The sequence below is a fragment of the Myotis lucifugus genome, unplaced genomic scaffold (genome assembly GCF_000147115.1).
Source record: "Myotis lucifugus unplaced genomic scaffold, Myoluc2.0 scaffold_43, whole genome shotgun sequence".
Classification (NCBI taxonomy): Eukaryota; Metazoa; Chordata; class Mammalia; order Chiroptera; family Vespertilionidae; genus Myotis; species Myotis lucifugus.
The window spans coordinates 2682758-2698434 of record NW_005871091.1 but is presented as its reverse complement, the minus strand read 5'-3'; the positions used below and the strand labels follow the sequence as shown (position 1 = coordinate 2698434).

Here is a 15677-nt window from a genome sequence, read left to right as displayed (position 1 = left end):
TGAAACAATGGAATCCTCTTGATTTTACTGATTAGAGTTGAGCTGCCAAAGGTACTGGGTTTTCATACACAGTAGTAGCCAACGAGTTTGTGATCAGACTTCTGAGACATCTGTGACATCCACCTTCTGAAACATCTGTGAACCCAGGGGGACGCGGGGAGGAAGAAGCAGGAGACTCAGAGGCTCCTGAAAACAGCGGCCGGAAAGCCCATGCATCCCTCCTCAGCAGCAGAGCCAACCTGACACCATGTGACACTGGGGTTCCTGGCCTCCGCACGAGAACTTCCTGTTTTGCCCGGGAGGTTCCCATCAGAGAGCAGGAGGTGAAGAGCAGAAGACTCAGAAAGCTAACAGGTTAGGTGCTGGATTGGCAAGAGCTGATGAGCCCAGACACAGAGAGCTCCCCATATTGTACAGAAACACATTTGGCATCATCGTGTGCACGAGATAAAGAACGGCGAAAGCTGTTTTAAAGGTACAGCCAGGGGTCGTGTGGTACAGGGATGAAAAGGTCCCAAATACCCCAATTGCCCCAGATGGCTTCACCAGCAGAGCAGACAGCAGTAGAAGCCATCAATGAGACGAGCACAACAGCCTGTGAAAGGCAAAGCCAAGCCCCACACGTTCTGATAGCTTCTAATGACATTACTGCACCACACCAAGTCCAAAAGGGGCTGATGTTTACAATGATGACCATGACTCATCGAGAAAAGGTGAAATACTCTCCGGTATACTCTGTTTACTAAGGCAGGGAAGTGTGTAATACAGCTTAGAAAGATTTCCCTCAAAAAATATTAATATTTTAAAGATTCAGCACTTCAGGGGTTAATCCTCTGTGATCTGAATATTTGCTTACATGCCTCCTTTTACAACAATGCTAGTAAATGAGGCATTGCTCTTTTTAAATAATCATTAGTATCAAATTATTGGCACCATTCAGTTTTAAGTACAGGGACAGGAGAGCAAACTATACAACACAACATAAAAATACAGTTCTGATACAAATATATGAGATCAGTTCCACTTAACAAGCGGTCTTAAGAAATGGATGGACGTTTTACCCACAAGGAAATATAGCTAGTAAATCATCACATGGAAAAGTGCTCGGCCTCGCTAGCAATTAATGAAATAAAACAACCTTTCAAGGACAACTGTACACACCTATTAAACAAGCAAAAATAAATTAAAATGGCAAAACCCAATACTGGCAGAGCTATTGGTAAATAGAAATGCTTATACATTGCTGGTGGCATCATAAATTGTAGGAGTTCAAGCATTCAGAGGGGATCAAGGGGGTTGACCTTTACGGTCCTTCCAACCCAAAGATTGGATCTTTCTAGAAAGCAATCTGGCAATAAAGTAAGAGTTATACAATACTTCATGCTCTTTGACCTCACAATCCCTCTTTGGAGATATTCCCAGGGGGGAGAATCCAAAGGAAGGGTAATTTTTTTTACAAAGACATTCATAGCAGCACTATTTATAAGAGTGAGAGCTTGGATATAACTCAAATATCTAATAATGGGGAGCAGTGAGGTTAACCATGTTATAAGGATATAAAGACATTTAAATGGGTGAGAGCAGGATCTGTATTGAAAAGAGAAGTTATGTGTTAGGCGGAGAAGTACAACCAAAGAGTGTGTACACACCGATCATACCACTGTAAAAAAGGTGTGCATATTCATTGAGAAAGCTTGGGAAACAATTTGGAGGGCTAGTTTGTGGCTAGGGGGTTCCTTTATTCCTGCAAAGTTGTTCAAGTGCATAATAAAAATTTAAAAACACATTTCTGGAAACTTACAAAAAGAGAGCAGAGTTTCTTCTGGTCAAGGTTCTAGCAACAGGATAGGAATTGATCAACTTTAGAAATAATTCTCCTTTATGGAACACCCCCAATGAATCCTGATATTGAATCACCTTAATCTTATAAGGATTTTTAGAATTTAACCTATAATTTCCTACTTTGGGTTCAATCATAAATTCTGTGAATCCCAAATAATATCGTATTTAACAAAGTCACAAGTGAAATTATGTTTCAGATTAAGCTGAAGTACCTTGAGTCCTGGTAATAGCAACTTTCCCTTTTAGTTCACCTACTCGTGTCTGAATAAAAATGAATGTTAAAGACTTTAAAAGATCTGTGTATTTACCAGTGTAAATGAAAAACCAGCAATAAAGAATTATTCTCTCGTTAAAAATGACTCTTTAGCAAACAGTCAAAGCTTGGTGTAAATTTCAATCATACAAAATCACATGATTGAGATTGATAGCAAAGGATTCTGCGCCTTAGTAACCCCTGTGGTTATCAATGAATACACACAGGTACTTCTGAAAAGGGATCCCCATTTTTCCATTTTTTTTCACCAAGACTTACAAATCCTGTCTCCACTACATTGAGTAGAAGAAAAACTCTAATACTCAGGAGACATGAAATAACTTTTCCAATAAGAGTCAAGCCAGATGTTGGCTTCAACTAACCACGGGGACCCGGGCGAGCAGAGCACACATTTGCATGTTGTGCTAGAGTGAGCACACAAAGCCCGAAGAAGGAAAATGACAGAAGGCACCATGCCGTCCTCCAGGCAGCGAGGGGAGAAGTCACAGTTCGGTCATCAACAGTCTTTTCATCATTTTCTCTCTCTCCAGTTCCTGCCGGAGCGTCTCTGCACTGAAAAACAGAGTAGGTGACAAAACAGTAAGATAAAGCCTCAAAAATCACAAGAGCAGGCTTGCTGAAGTCGCCAGATGTGTTCTTGGTTGTAGTTCTTGACTTTCTCTGTCAGGCTCCTTCAGGGCCCCCTACATTTGCTAGCACGACAATGACCTGAAATTGTCTGGCTACCTATTGGCTTCCCCCTCCAGACTGAGAGTTCTTCAGGGGACAGACTGTATATACGTCATTCGCCTCTGAACCCCCCAGAGCCTAGCACAGGCGTTGGTGCACAGCAGCCTCTCAGGAATGGTCTTTTGAGTGACTGGGACGATGTCCAGAGGCTAGGTTTCTTTAAATCAAGCTTTCAATTGGTCTCGTATGCACTTTCTCCTACAATTCCCTCCTGTTTTAATAAGTAAAACTGAATTAAAATTGGCTGCTTTAAGAGATTGCTTCTAACTTCCTGGCCCTCAGGCCCAGTTGCCTATCTGTGGAATCTGTCTCCACTGTTTGCACACACATACACACACACACACACACTCATTTAATGTCTGTCTCCTCTTCCTCAACACTAAATTGTAAACTTCTTAAGGTACTTCACCTACTTTGTTCACTGTACATCCCTAGCACCTCAAGTACTGTCTAGCCTTTGAAGGCATGTCAATAAGCCCAGAAAAAAATGAATGAAAGAATGAATGACTGGGTTGTAGACGTCACAAACACAGTGAACCTAAGGCCTGTGCCTGGTTTCCCTGACCCACCTGGCTGCCAGAGAAACAGGCTTCCGAGTGGTGTAGATGGTCTGCACTGTGGAGATGGTCTCTGTCAAAGGCCTCAGGGTCACGGCTGGGATCAGCGGGGAAGACTGGCCAGGGCAGCACTGTAATTTACTGTCTCTAAAGTCTGCCTGGAGAGGAAACAGGAACGAGGAAAGCAATCTCAGTCTAGGTTTCCCTGCACTCTGTCAGCTGCTCCCTAGGCCATACCATGCAATTCCTGTCACTTTTTGATAACAGCTAAACTCAATTGGCATTTATTAAGTGATTTTACTTTGTGCCAGGCACCATGCGAAGTACTTGACACACATTGCCTCCGGACAATGCTGGAAGGTGGAGGTCATATTTCATCACATCTTAGACCCCATCATTGTAAGATGCACCATTTTTCCATGTGCCACCACCGAGAAAGAAAAATGTGACCAATCAAACTTTGTCCCACCCCCCATTGTAATGAGTTTTTTATTTCCGAGATGTTAAAAGGTGAAAAAAAAATGTGCATCTTAGAACTGATTTTATGGAAAAGGAAAGTGAGGCTCCAGAGAGGTCAAGAATCTTCCCAAGGTCACACAGGGTGTGTTAAGAACCAGTATTTAGAACCAGGGTGAGCTGGCTCCATAACTGGTGTCTTTCACCACCATAGCAATGGTTCTAAAGTATGGTCCCCAGACTGGCAGCATCAGTGTTATCTTGAAACTTGGTAAAAATGCAAATTCTCAGGCCCCACCAAAGACCTTTGGAACCAGAATGTCTGGGGAAGTCCAGCAGTCCGTGTTTTCATAAGGCCTCTAGATAATTCTGAAACCAGGGAACGTTTGAAAACTACTGGTCTAGAGAATACTGCCTCATTTGGAGAAAACAACTGGTTGTTTTTGTTTGCCTTAAAAGGCATGATATGCTTATTACTTTTATATAGAAAACTTAGGAGACATATAAAAGCAAATAAATGAAGAAATTCCATAATCCTTTACTGTTGTTGTCAGTATACGTCCTCATTGTATTTTTTCTGCGCATGCTTTTTGCTTGTTTTATATCCTTTAGATAATGCCAGCTTCATATCTTATAACTTGATTTTTCACACTATTTCCTGGCTTTCTAAAGAAGAGGCATTGACCATCAAATGAGCACTACATTTAGACAGAAGATAACTTATCCCTTCTAGGAAAACTTGAAAAATCTCTAAAAAAAATCAAGTATAGCTATTCTTCTGTAAGGATATATTTGGCTTGAGTGATGGGGAGAGGCTTATCTGTGAGAGGTCATGAGAGGCTATTGCTGAAAAATACAAGCCCCTTTTTGTTTTACACCTGCCTCAAGAGGGAAAACTGACCTGGCCTGGAAGGGAGCAATGCCAACGATTTGACCACGAAGAAGGGAGCATCAGATGTTTTCCAGCATGTAGTGTTTGCCACAAAGAGCTTGCACAAATGTTGGGCTGTAGTCATCATATGTGTGGTCCACCAGATAATTCTGGCTCATCACTTTCCAGGCCCCTGGTAGTGCTGCTCTTCCCCACCCTCTTTAAAGTTAGGCATGGCCTCCAGGCCAGTGTAGCTCAATTAGTTTAGCACAGACCCATGAACCAGGAGGTCATGGTTTGATGCCTTTTAGGGCACATGCCTGGGTTTTGGGCTCAATCCCCAGTAGGGAGTGTGCCAGAGGCAGCTGATCAGTGTTTCTCTCTCATCATTAATGTTTCCATCTCTTTCTCCTTCTCCCTTCCTCTCTGAAATCAATAAAAAAATATATTTTTTAAAAGTTAGGCATGGCCACATGCTTTTCTTTGGCCAAGGAAATGTGACTTGAGGTGCCATATTTTGTTTCCTTTGAAAGATTTAAGAGCCAGTGTGCAATTTATTGCCTCTTTTTTCCCTTCTGCCACTGCGACTAGCAATGTTCTAGGTGGCAGCTGCTCCATTAGCCTGGGTCCCAGAAAGAGGATGACACCCTCAGCCCATCCATGACGGACATACAGCATGAGCAGGAAATTCAGTTTGTCATTTTCAAGCATGACTTAGCCCATCCCGATACAGGAGCTGGAGTAAAAAGTTGTTTTATTGTTTTAGTGATCTAGGTGGAGGTTGAGCTTTTAATGTCACTTTTGATACTCTCTTGGAAAAGGGGGAAATATGGCACAAAGGCAATGGTGGGTAAAAGTGCTAGCATGAATCAAGGCAGTGGCACCAAACTATATTAGCAGCCATTATATTCTTCAAGGCCATGCACTCCAGGTAGAAAGAAAAAAAGCTAGCTTCACTTAAGAATGACCTTGGGGAGCAGCGAAATTTACTAACATTATTAAATCTCAACCCTGAGTACTCATCTTTTTAATATTTGTTGAATGAAGCATGTTTTTGCCCCTTGAGTGTTTATTCCTTCCTCCCCTTCCTCTTCTCATGCCCCACTCCCTTGCTCTCTGCATTTTAGTTCTTCTTGCTTTCATTTCAGTCCCTTGAACATGGGATGATCCCTTTTGCCCCATGTTCATGCTGTTCCCTCTGCCTCCTCCAGCTGCCTTCAAGCCACTCTTGCCCAGTTCTTAAAAGTCCCAGTGTGGTTTCTGACATTGGTTTCCTGCTCTGTCTTGGCCCCCAGCTTTTCAGGAAGGGCTTCCCTGGGTGTCTCACGGCAATGCCAAGGCTGGGCAGGAGGCCAGAGTGCCCATTACGGCCAGCTGAGGGAAGAGGAGCCAGAGTTTCCAGCTGGGGAACTGTGCCTAGCAAAACTGCAGGGGTAGGATGAACATTGGGGTAATAATATTTAACAGCCTGGCCCAGCCCCTGTGTCTCTGTCCTCTTGTTCTTAAAAGGCAGGTGCTGGCAACAGCTCATGCTCCTCGAAATGGATGTTCTGGGAGCCTGTTTTTGCCTTTGCCTGGATTGTGTACACCTTCCCTCTCCATGTGACTCAAACCACCTCAAGTAGTGACCATCATCCAACTCATGAGACTGCACTTGGAGCTACCCCAAGGTCACTACAGCCCACCTCACAGATCCCCCAGAGGGGCCAGAAACCCTTTGGAAGGAGGCTCAGGAATCACTTGGTTCTAGGAATTACCTAGATCTGATCCCTGGGAGGAGGGGGTGAGAGCAAAAGAGGAGGGACCCTGGACTCCCCATCTGTGCTCTGGACAGCCGCCGATGATTTACTGAGCTCCTGCAGCCGTTTTCATTTAAAGAAAAGAACTGAGCAACTGAAAATAAACTTGGAAATTATCAGACCCTCTCGTTCTGCAGATGAGGAAACTACAACACTTAAATGTTAAAAAGCATTTTAACTGTTGGCAGCGAGTAGAAGCTGCCCGGCAACACAGAGAGAGGTGATGGCTGGATGCCAGTTGTCACAACTACTGGCTCTTGTTAATTACACCACCTGCCTCTCCAGCCTTGAGAAACAACAATCACACTTGACATTTGTGGGATGGTCTGTGGCCAGTAAAGTATTTTTAAGTTCTTCATCCCTTTTGATTCTAGCCACAACCGGATACAGGGAGGATATTCTTATTACTGGGTCTGCTTTAAATAAGAGGAGACTGGTGTTCAGAGTGGTCAAGTGACGTATCTAAAATCACACTATTATCAAGATGCAGATCCAACTCAAAAGAATAAAAAACTGGGACTCAAACAAAATACCATGTCTACGCATGTTCATGGCATCACGATTTACAATAGCCAAAAGGTGGAAACAACCCCAATACCCATCAATGAATAAAAGGATCAACAAACTGCAGCATGTACGCACAATGGCATATTATTCCTCCATAAACAGAAATGAAGTACTGACACTGCTACAATGTGCACGAGCCTCAAAAACATACTGAGTGAAAGAAGCCAGACACAAAAGGTCATATGATTCCTTTGATATGAAATATCCAAACTAGGAAATTCCATAGAGAAGGAATGCAGATTGGTGGCTACTAGGGGCTAGAGCAGCGGTTCTCAACCTGTGGGTCACGACCCCTTTGGGGGTTGAATGACCCTTTCACAGGGGTCGCCTAAGACCATCGGAACACACATATATAATTACATATTGTTTTTGTGATTAATCACTATGCTTTAATTATGTTCAATTTGTAACAATGAAAATACATCCTGCATATCAGATATTTACATTACGATTCATAACAGTAGCAAAATTACAGTTATGAAGTAGCAGCGAAAATAATTTTATGGTTGGGGGTCACCACAACATGAGGAACTGTATTAAAGGGTCGCGGCATTAGGAAGGTTGAGAACCACTGGGCTAGAGGGAGGCAGGAAATGGGGAGTGACTGTTGAGTGGGTATGAGGTTTCCTTTGGGGGTGATAAAAATGTTTTGAAACTAGATAATGGTGGCAGTTGTACGGTTCTAAATGTACTTTTACTGACTTGTCACTTTAAAACGATTACTTTTAGCCCAGCTGGTGTGGCTCAGTGGTTGGTCACTGGTTTGATTCCCCATCAGGATACATGCCCGGGTTGTGGGCTCCATCCCCTGAAGGGGGCATGCAGGAGGCAGCCGATTGATGAGGTTTCTCTCGTATCAATGTTTCTCTCTCCCTCCCTTCCTCTCCCTCTAAAAATTAATAAAAACATATTTAAAATGGTTAATTTTATATTTGTGATCAGATCAAGTATGCCCTCTCTCCTCCTCCCATGGATCGGATCTAGGTAATTTCTAACTAAAAGATGGAAACCCCCCCAGAACCTATGTCCTTCCAAAGTCAGAGTTGACAGTGATCAAAGGAAGCTGTTGGCATGGCTCCTGGCATCCCACAGCACAGCATGCCACGTGGGAACAATGCCTTTGAGTGCAGACGGGTTCTCTGGATTAAGCTACTTACGGTAAACTGCGGCCCCGCAATGAAAGGCTCAGGAAACGAGGTCACTGGATCAACTGGGAATGTTTTTATCTTCAAAAAAGAGAGAAAACAAGTGTTACTTTCGGATTAGAAAACAACGATTTGCCACCTTTGGCGGTGTGCTTTTTAAATTGAACTGAAGGATTCGAGGGCACACACACAGAGCCTTCGTTGCTTGTGTAGGTAAACACACAGAGGCTCCGCAGGAGTGTGGCCAGTGGTTTTATCTGCGCTTCTTGTTGTAGTCTCATGTTTGGGGGGCACCCCAGGCTTACCTCGCCCTGGAACCCCCTTCACTGGGCTCTGCTGGGGCCTCCCAGGCATGCTGGGCCCTATCCCTGGCCTGACCCACTGACCAGGTGCACATGAGGCAGGCCGGGCTGCCTGGGTGGCTGTAGGGAAAGGACTAGAGAGAAGCTGAGAGGCTACATTTTGGGACACAGTCTATCACGGTGGGCAGAGGAGTGCCTTACCCAAGATCATACCATTAGTCCAGAGCTAGACCAATTAGGCCAGAAAGCACTCCCTATCTGCTCACGTTAGTTGTTGAACTCCCTGTACACTCTGGGACACGGAGGAACCCGCATAAGCCTGTGAGAATCCTGCCACCGTGGCCTTCAGAAACAGAAGGCATGGCGATCAAAGGGGCCCAGTTCCAGGGGTGGCTGCAGCGCAGGGCTGGTCTGAGAGAGGGGGGTGCGCCATCTGATCCGGCAGTGGTGGGTGGCCAGAAAGAGCCTTTGCTTCCATTCTTTGTCTGGTCATTACGTCTTTGGCCTCCTGGATCCTTGGGGCATGGGGGGAGCCGCCCTAGAGAACTGCCCGCATGCCCAGGGGCCGGGTGGCTCTGGCACTAGCTTTGTCTGCAGCCCCAGGGCACAGAAACTGCCTGCACACCTGCTGGGGATGCACACTCTGCCCCCCCCCCCACCCCGCAGAGGGTTGCAGCCGAGACACCTGCCCATTGGAAGCAGCCTTTGTGTCCCTCAGGGTCTTGCCTATGGAACCTGGGACAGTTCCTTGGTGCCCTTGAGTCACTCTAATGGGGAGTAAAGTAGGAATGAGCAAGTTCACATCAACCAGACCCAAATTTGCTGAGGTTTCTGAATGGGTGGGATAGGTCTCAATCTAACTGATCTGGGAATGATAATGTCCTTGCAATAGTCAGAGAGAGGTCCAGTCCAAGTCTGCTCCCCTCCCCCAACTTCTCTTCCGCCTCTTTAAACATCTCCAAATTCCCAGCATGGACCCCACGCTTTGCCTTAAGACTCAGGTGCCAACTCAGATTGCTGGTGGCGGCTGCCTGCAGCCCAGCAAGACTGGGACTGGGGCCAGCGCCACGTGGTGCATGCTCCTTGTGCGACCTAGTGGCTCCACGTGGTGTTCTGAGACCAACAGCCAAATGAAAGGTAACATACAGGTGAGACTCTCAGACCAGCATGAAGTAGAAGGGGAGAGAGGTTGGTTATTGCTATGAAAGGAATGTGAACGTTGGCAACTCCGAAGAATTATGTTGTACCTGCTCTAAATAAGAAAACATCTATTCCAGCAGCTGTGCTTCGTGGCCAAGCATCGTCTCCTGAAGGTGCTGTCACTTGGTATAACCGCTTTAGCGAGGGAGCGAAGTCAGTCCCAATACTGGACCTAGCAGGGTCCAGCCCCGTGGTCGGCAAACTGCGGCTCGCGAGCCACATGCGGCTCTTTGGCCCCTGAGTGTGGCTCTTCCTAAGCCTTAGGAGTACCCTAATTAAGTTAATAACGATGTACCTACCTATATAGTTTAAGTTTAAAAAATGTGGCTCTCAAAAGAAATTTCAATCGTTGTACTGTTGATATTTGGCTCCGTTGACTAATGAGTTTGCCGACCACTGGTCTAGCCTGAGAAAATAAAATGCCTGATGCCAGAGCCTACGTGTGTTCCCTGGGAAAGTGACACACTGGGAACCAAACGCGCGCCCTGCGGTAGAGAACCGGTTAGGTAAATGGTGGACCACTCACCTAGGGGCATATAAACGGTCACAGAGAATGTGGTAACAAGGACAAGGTAGAAAGAACACAACCTTAAGTGAAAAACAGAAGATGGCGTGGGTACTATGCTTTAACTCTGTAAAAATATGAATACGTATTAGCAGGAAACATGCAAAAATGAAAACAACAACAACGTGCTAGGTTGGGGTTACGGGTGATTTCTTTCAAGTCATTATGTAATACTCATGTTATCTTGATAAGTAGCAAGAAAGACACGTTTTAAAAAGCTTTTATTTTCAGTAGAAATGCAACTAAGAATTTCCTCTCTGGGAAAAGCATCTGTGCTCATTGAAGCTCTAGGATAACAAGCTTCCTGGTTCTGGTTCTAGTGACGAAGGGCCAGGACCACAGCCCTGTGTCCCAGTTTGACCAGAGCCAGCTGGTCTCCAAATTTTGTGTCCATCCTGGAACCAGAGCACCTGTCAGCCGGCCTCCTCGGGGGTCTGAGGCTCCTGCACACCCCTGCGGCCGCCGCCTGGTGGCTCCTGCCCGCCTCGCCTCTCCTGGCCAGGCCCCTCTCCCTGCTGGGTACCTACCAGCCTCGTTTTGATTGGAGGGTGCATGCAAACTCCAGTGGTCTCTTCCTTCATGGGGAGAGAGAGTGGAGGAGAGCAGCGAGAGTGGGCACAGTGGGGGGCGCTGGTGGGCTCTGCCTGCTCACAAGGAGAGGAGAGAAGGGGAGGAGGAGGTGGTGAGAGATGGGGAGGAGGAAGAGGAGATAAGGGAGGGGGAAGGAGAGAAAGATAGCACAGTGCAAGACGGATCTGTCAACTCCTGCTCTCAAGCCAGCCTCACCCGCAGCCTACTTCCAGCCTCTGGCCAACTGGAGGCTAGTCCCTCCCACCACCCTCCTCTCTCCGCCTTCTCTCCTCCTCTCTGGCCCGCATCTGTCTCCTCCACCATCTAAGCAGAACTCTGCCTCAAAACCCCAACCCGATGAGGGTGGGTAGGGGCCGTCTCCTGTGCCAACTGCACAGGACTGGCAGTGTCTTCCTGGCACGCTGTTGAGGATTCTGAAGCATTGCCCAGGCCAAGCCAGAAAGCTGTGAGTGAGTGATGTCGGTGTGGGGTTACTATGAGGGGTGGCCACACACATGGGAGCGACCACCTTCCATGCCTGGTGGCCTCCTCCACTCTGCTAAACATTCACCTTATGGCGAATCGGTGAGCAGATGCCCAGCAGAGCGCCCCAGGAAAGAGATACGTCGGCGGCGAGGAGGAACTCAGAGTTTAGGGCTGAACCTGTCATCTCTATCTGTGCAGAAAACATACTGGCCTTCCCCTCCCACACCCACGGGCCCAGGCCTTGGCACCTTGTATGGGCACTGGGGTACCCTGCTGCTTAGCTGGAAGATGCCAAGCATTGTGAGAAAATGCCACGTCACTTGGGATACCAGGTTCCCCGCCCCAGCCCTAAATTGTGCCATGCACCCGGCAGAGGTCCAGCAGCGTGTACTGGTGAAAATGAGGATGGTGAAGAGAGAATGCTCTGATGTCAGGGGCGGGGACCGCTGATGGGGTTCGCTTGGGTTTCAGGGAGGGACCATTCGCTCCAGAGAATAAACACGGGCATCTTGTCACTCTGGAGAGTCTCCTTACGTGGTTGGTCTGATCCTGCCATAATGAATACAGTACTCCCGCTGGGTAAGCCTCATTGAAAGCTGGTCAAGAAAACTGCAGGCCTCTTTCCTGTCTCCACACGGATCTAACTTCGTCCTCTACCACGTGCGGCCCAGGACTGTTTCCAGGGGCTTTTACAACCGTTATCTCACAGTGGCCTTCGTGGCAGCCATGTTGTACTCTTCAAATCTGGGATGTGCAGAAATGGCATTTGCAAAGTCTAAATCCATGGGTCTAGACCCCTTCCTGATGCTTCTAAAGCTATTCTTCAGAAACAAGTGAGTCCATATGAGTCACCTGCAGTTAAGTTTAACCTCCCCCCTCCTCCACCTCCTGGCCTACTGTTCTCTCTGGTCCTCAGCATAAATCCTACATCCGTCCGTCCGACAGTATCCGTGGCCTACATGAAGCTGGCTCCCGTCTGCCCTCAGGCTCGGTCCCCACCCCTGTCCCAGGCATCAAAGCCCCAGCCAGCACCACTACACCAGGGACCCCAGGCCGCGGGACCCTTGCCTTTACAGGTACCAGCAGGCTCAATGTGTGCTCTTTGAAGAAAATAACAATTGGCCTAAATGACCAAGAATCATGGACACCCTGCCTAGGAGCCAACATGGGTACAGCCCGCCAGTGTTTGAATTGAAGGTTATCATCATTACTTAAGGCTTTGCCCAGCATTGGACTTTTTTATACTCAAGAAATGTTGATCCCAAAAGCACCTCTGACCTTTCTAAACAGGCATCTGAGCGGACAAAAGAATATTCCTGCAGCTCCCGCACGCTTGACTCTAGGAACTGAGCAGGAAGTGAGATAACATGTAGCAGGACACTCTTCTGAAAGGCCGTTCTATTTTCTCGGCCTGGTATTTCCTTTGCTCCTTGGGTCTTGCCCACATTCGGGCAGCTAGATTCTACTTGGCTTTTGTGTTTCAAAATTCGACTCTTTGGGGAAGATTTCAGCCTGGACAAATGACGATGCAAATGCATGAGGCTTCATCATCCAGATAAGGAAAGAGATTGCCCATCTGAGGACAAAGGAGAAAGCCAGAAGGGAAGGGAGGAGGGCTGGACATTAGGGAGCATTGAGCAAAGGGGCCTGTGCCCCCATCTGTGGGCTGAGGCTGGGGAACGGAGATTAAAGCCAGAGAGGACCCGTGTCCCTCTGCTCAGGGAGAGCCAGGAGGTGGCAGGTCTCAGAGTAGCGGGGCTGTGTGGTGTGTCCAGCAGATCAGGATGCACACCCCAGCAGGACAGTGATTGATGTTCCACTCTCTGCCTGCGGGAAGCAGAGGGCCCCGATGTATGGGCAAGCGATGACATCACAAACTAGATGATGCCCTCCCTCTCTCCATGCCCTGGAAAACATAGGGGGACTGAAGAGGTACCCCGATTTGAGTTGGGGTGAAGCTTTAGCCCTCATGATAGAATGAGGCTCAAAATAAAAACTAAGTTATGAGACAAATGGAAACCCAGCCATTCTGTGCCCAGCACAGCCTTCCTCTGGCTAGACCCGCCTCCTCCCTGACCAACCATCCCTGACCCGGAAGAGGCCTGGGTTGTGACCGGCTTTGCAGTTGGGTGAGTGGTTTATGAAATAATGGGGATCAGGGAGGGACAAACCCCAAAGAGAAAGCATCCATCCTCCTTCCAACCTCCCTCATTCTCTTAACACCAGCATCCTCTGCGCACTGCTCACACTCACACCCCTGCAGAGAACAGCAGATGGAGAGTGGGTGCTGTCTTCACTCACTGCCTTCTCTCCCCACCCACCCCACCCCACCTCTTCCATCTCAGGCAGAAACTGATCCGGTTATGAAGTCTGTGGTGCTGATTCGGGGACTGGGCAGACAACGAGCTGCAGAGGTGGTGGGACTTTGATTGCTAAATTGAGCTACACCATCAAGGAGTTGGGAATGAGAGAAGAAGAGGTTTGGGGAAAGGAGGGAAAAATGTTGCAAGAGTGAAGCTGGAAAGAATGTTTTTGTGAGGAGCTTGGGGATGAAAGTCCTCGCAGGTGGGCAGGGGGCAAGAGAGGTAAGAGGGCAGCAAAGAGATGCAAGAAGTGTTACCAGGTGGGAGTTTAACCTTGAATTTTTTTGGAGCTCCCAGTCAAAGGTTGAACCTGCTTATTATGCTTGGCTGTTTGGACTATGCTTCTTTGGAAACCACCCCGCACAGACTGGCTCATGAGGGTGGACAGTTACCAGGGTTAGACCAGCTCTGATAATGTCTTGGGAGATGAAGGCAAGATAATCTATCCCCCTCACCTCTCCAGCTCCCTGTCTGTGCAGCTCTGTGCTCTCTTCTTTCCTCTGTTCTCCAAGGACCCAGGGCCATGATGTGGCTTTAGGGGTCTCATTCGGCCCCAGACCTTAAGCCCCATCTCTCCTCTGCTGTCCGGAGTCACAGACAACATGATCCCCCATCACCCTTATCATGAGGGCAGAGAGGGCTGCTGCTTGCGTTGCTATGACACTGGGAGGAGCAGATGGAGGAGATGGAGGGCAGAGGACCAGACAGAGGGAGAAGCAGGCTGCCAGAGGCCCTCTTCCTCTCAGGAACCCTTAGGTACCCAAAGAGACAGGACTCTAGAGCGAAGTGAGGGCAAAGCCAATGATGCCGAGGAAAGCCCAAATGGGGTGGGCTCCCGCCAAAATACCAGCCCTCCGGCTGCCTGCTGTGTGAACGTGCACTCACGCCTCAAATCCACGCAAGCAAGACAAAGGATGCTTCACCCTGAGAGCACGTATTCACCGCAAACTTCATGTGAAGTGGGCAGCCCGGTCTCGGTGCAGTACAAGGATCTCAGCCGTCCTGTGCCCGGCCAGTACAGCACCCTGGCCCCGGGTTCAGAGCTAAGAGCCCCCAGAGATGCCAGCCGGGTGTCCTGGGGAGAAGGAATGAGCTCCTGCTGCTGGAGGGGTACAGACAGAGGCTGGACAGTCACTTGCTAGGCATTTGCATCTCATATCATGGAACCTCTGGGTCGCTGCCTGACGCTGCTTCCTTTCTAACCTCAGTCTTATAGTCAAAGAAAAGATGGGCAATTCAATCTACAAGCTGGATCCATAACATGGTCTTAATTGAATCCCATGACTCCTATCAAAGCTATGATATATATAATCCTAGTTCTCAGATATATCAGGTCTTTTTAATAAATACTCAGCATTCTGTTCATGGTGTGTCCTCTGCATAGAATGCTTGGGTCTACTTTCTCCACATGGCAAACTCCTACTCACACTTGAAAACCCTGGTCCCGTGAAGCCTAGGAACGTGGCTTTCTCCCCTTTCAGACTGTACCTTAGGGCTTCTCTGGTCCTTTGGGGGATGCTGCCCTCCAGGAGGCGGGATGTCCTCAGCTTGCCACCGAGGCCCGCCAGGATGTAACGGGTGTACTCATGGGGTACTGATGGAGCACCAGGCCCCGTCACCTAACCTGCTGCCCTTTGCTCCAGGCCCTTTGGCGAACTTTCCCCGTCTGGGGAGTGCTTTAACACAGCCCTTCTCCCAGGCTCTCCTCCCAGGTGGCAAGTTCCCTAAAGAAGACGCCGGGTGCAGCCCAGTCTGATGCGAAGAGCACCGGAGGAGGAGTCAGGACACTTGGGTTCCCGCGCCATCTCAGTCCCTGTGTGATTACCCCACGCTGGGACTCGGTTTCCCCAACTGTGTAAAGGGATGACGAAGGCTCCTGTTTCTGAGTTACCCTCCCTTGGCAATTTTTCTAACAAAAAGACCCGGAATAACTTGGTTCCATTCACTTGCA

General features: G+C 48.0%; 1 protein-coding gene across 1 annotated transcript in view; it reads right to left on the bottom strand.

Moving 5' to 3' along the window:
• The window catches only part of EPB41L4B (erythrocyte membrane protein band 4.1 like 4B), a 106794-nt gene continuing 91117 nt past the window's right edge, over positions 1-15677 (bottom strand). Inside the window, 6 exon segments of the mRNA XM_023753296.1 lie at positions 1-2558; positions 2561-2599; positions 2602-2668; positions 3415-3440; positions 3443-3560; positions 8253-8321. Of these exon segments, the coding sequence (XP_023609064.1) occupies positions 2521-2558; positions 2561-2599; positions 2602-2668; positions 3415-3440; positions 3443-3560; positions 8253-8321 (357 nt within the window). The 3' untranslated portion in view covers positions 1-2520.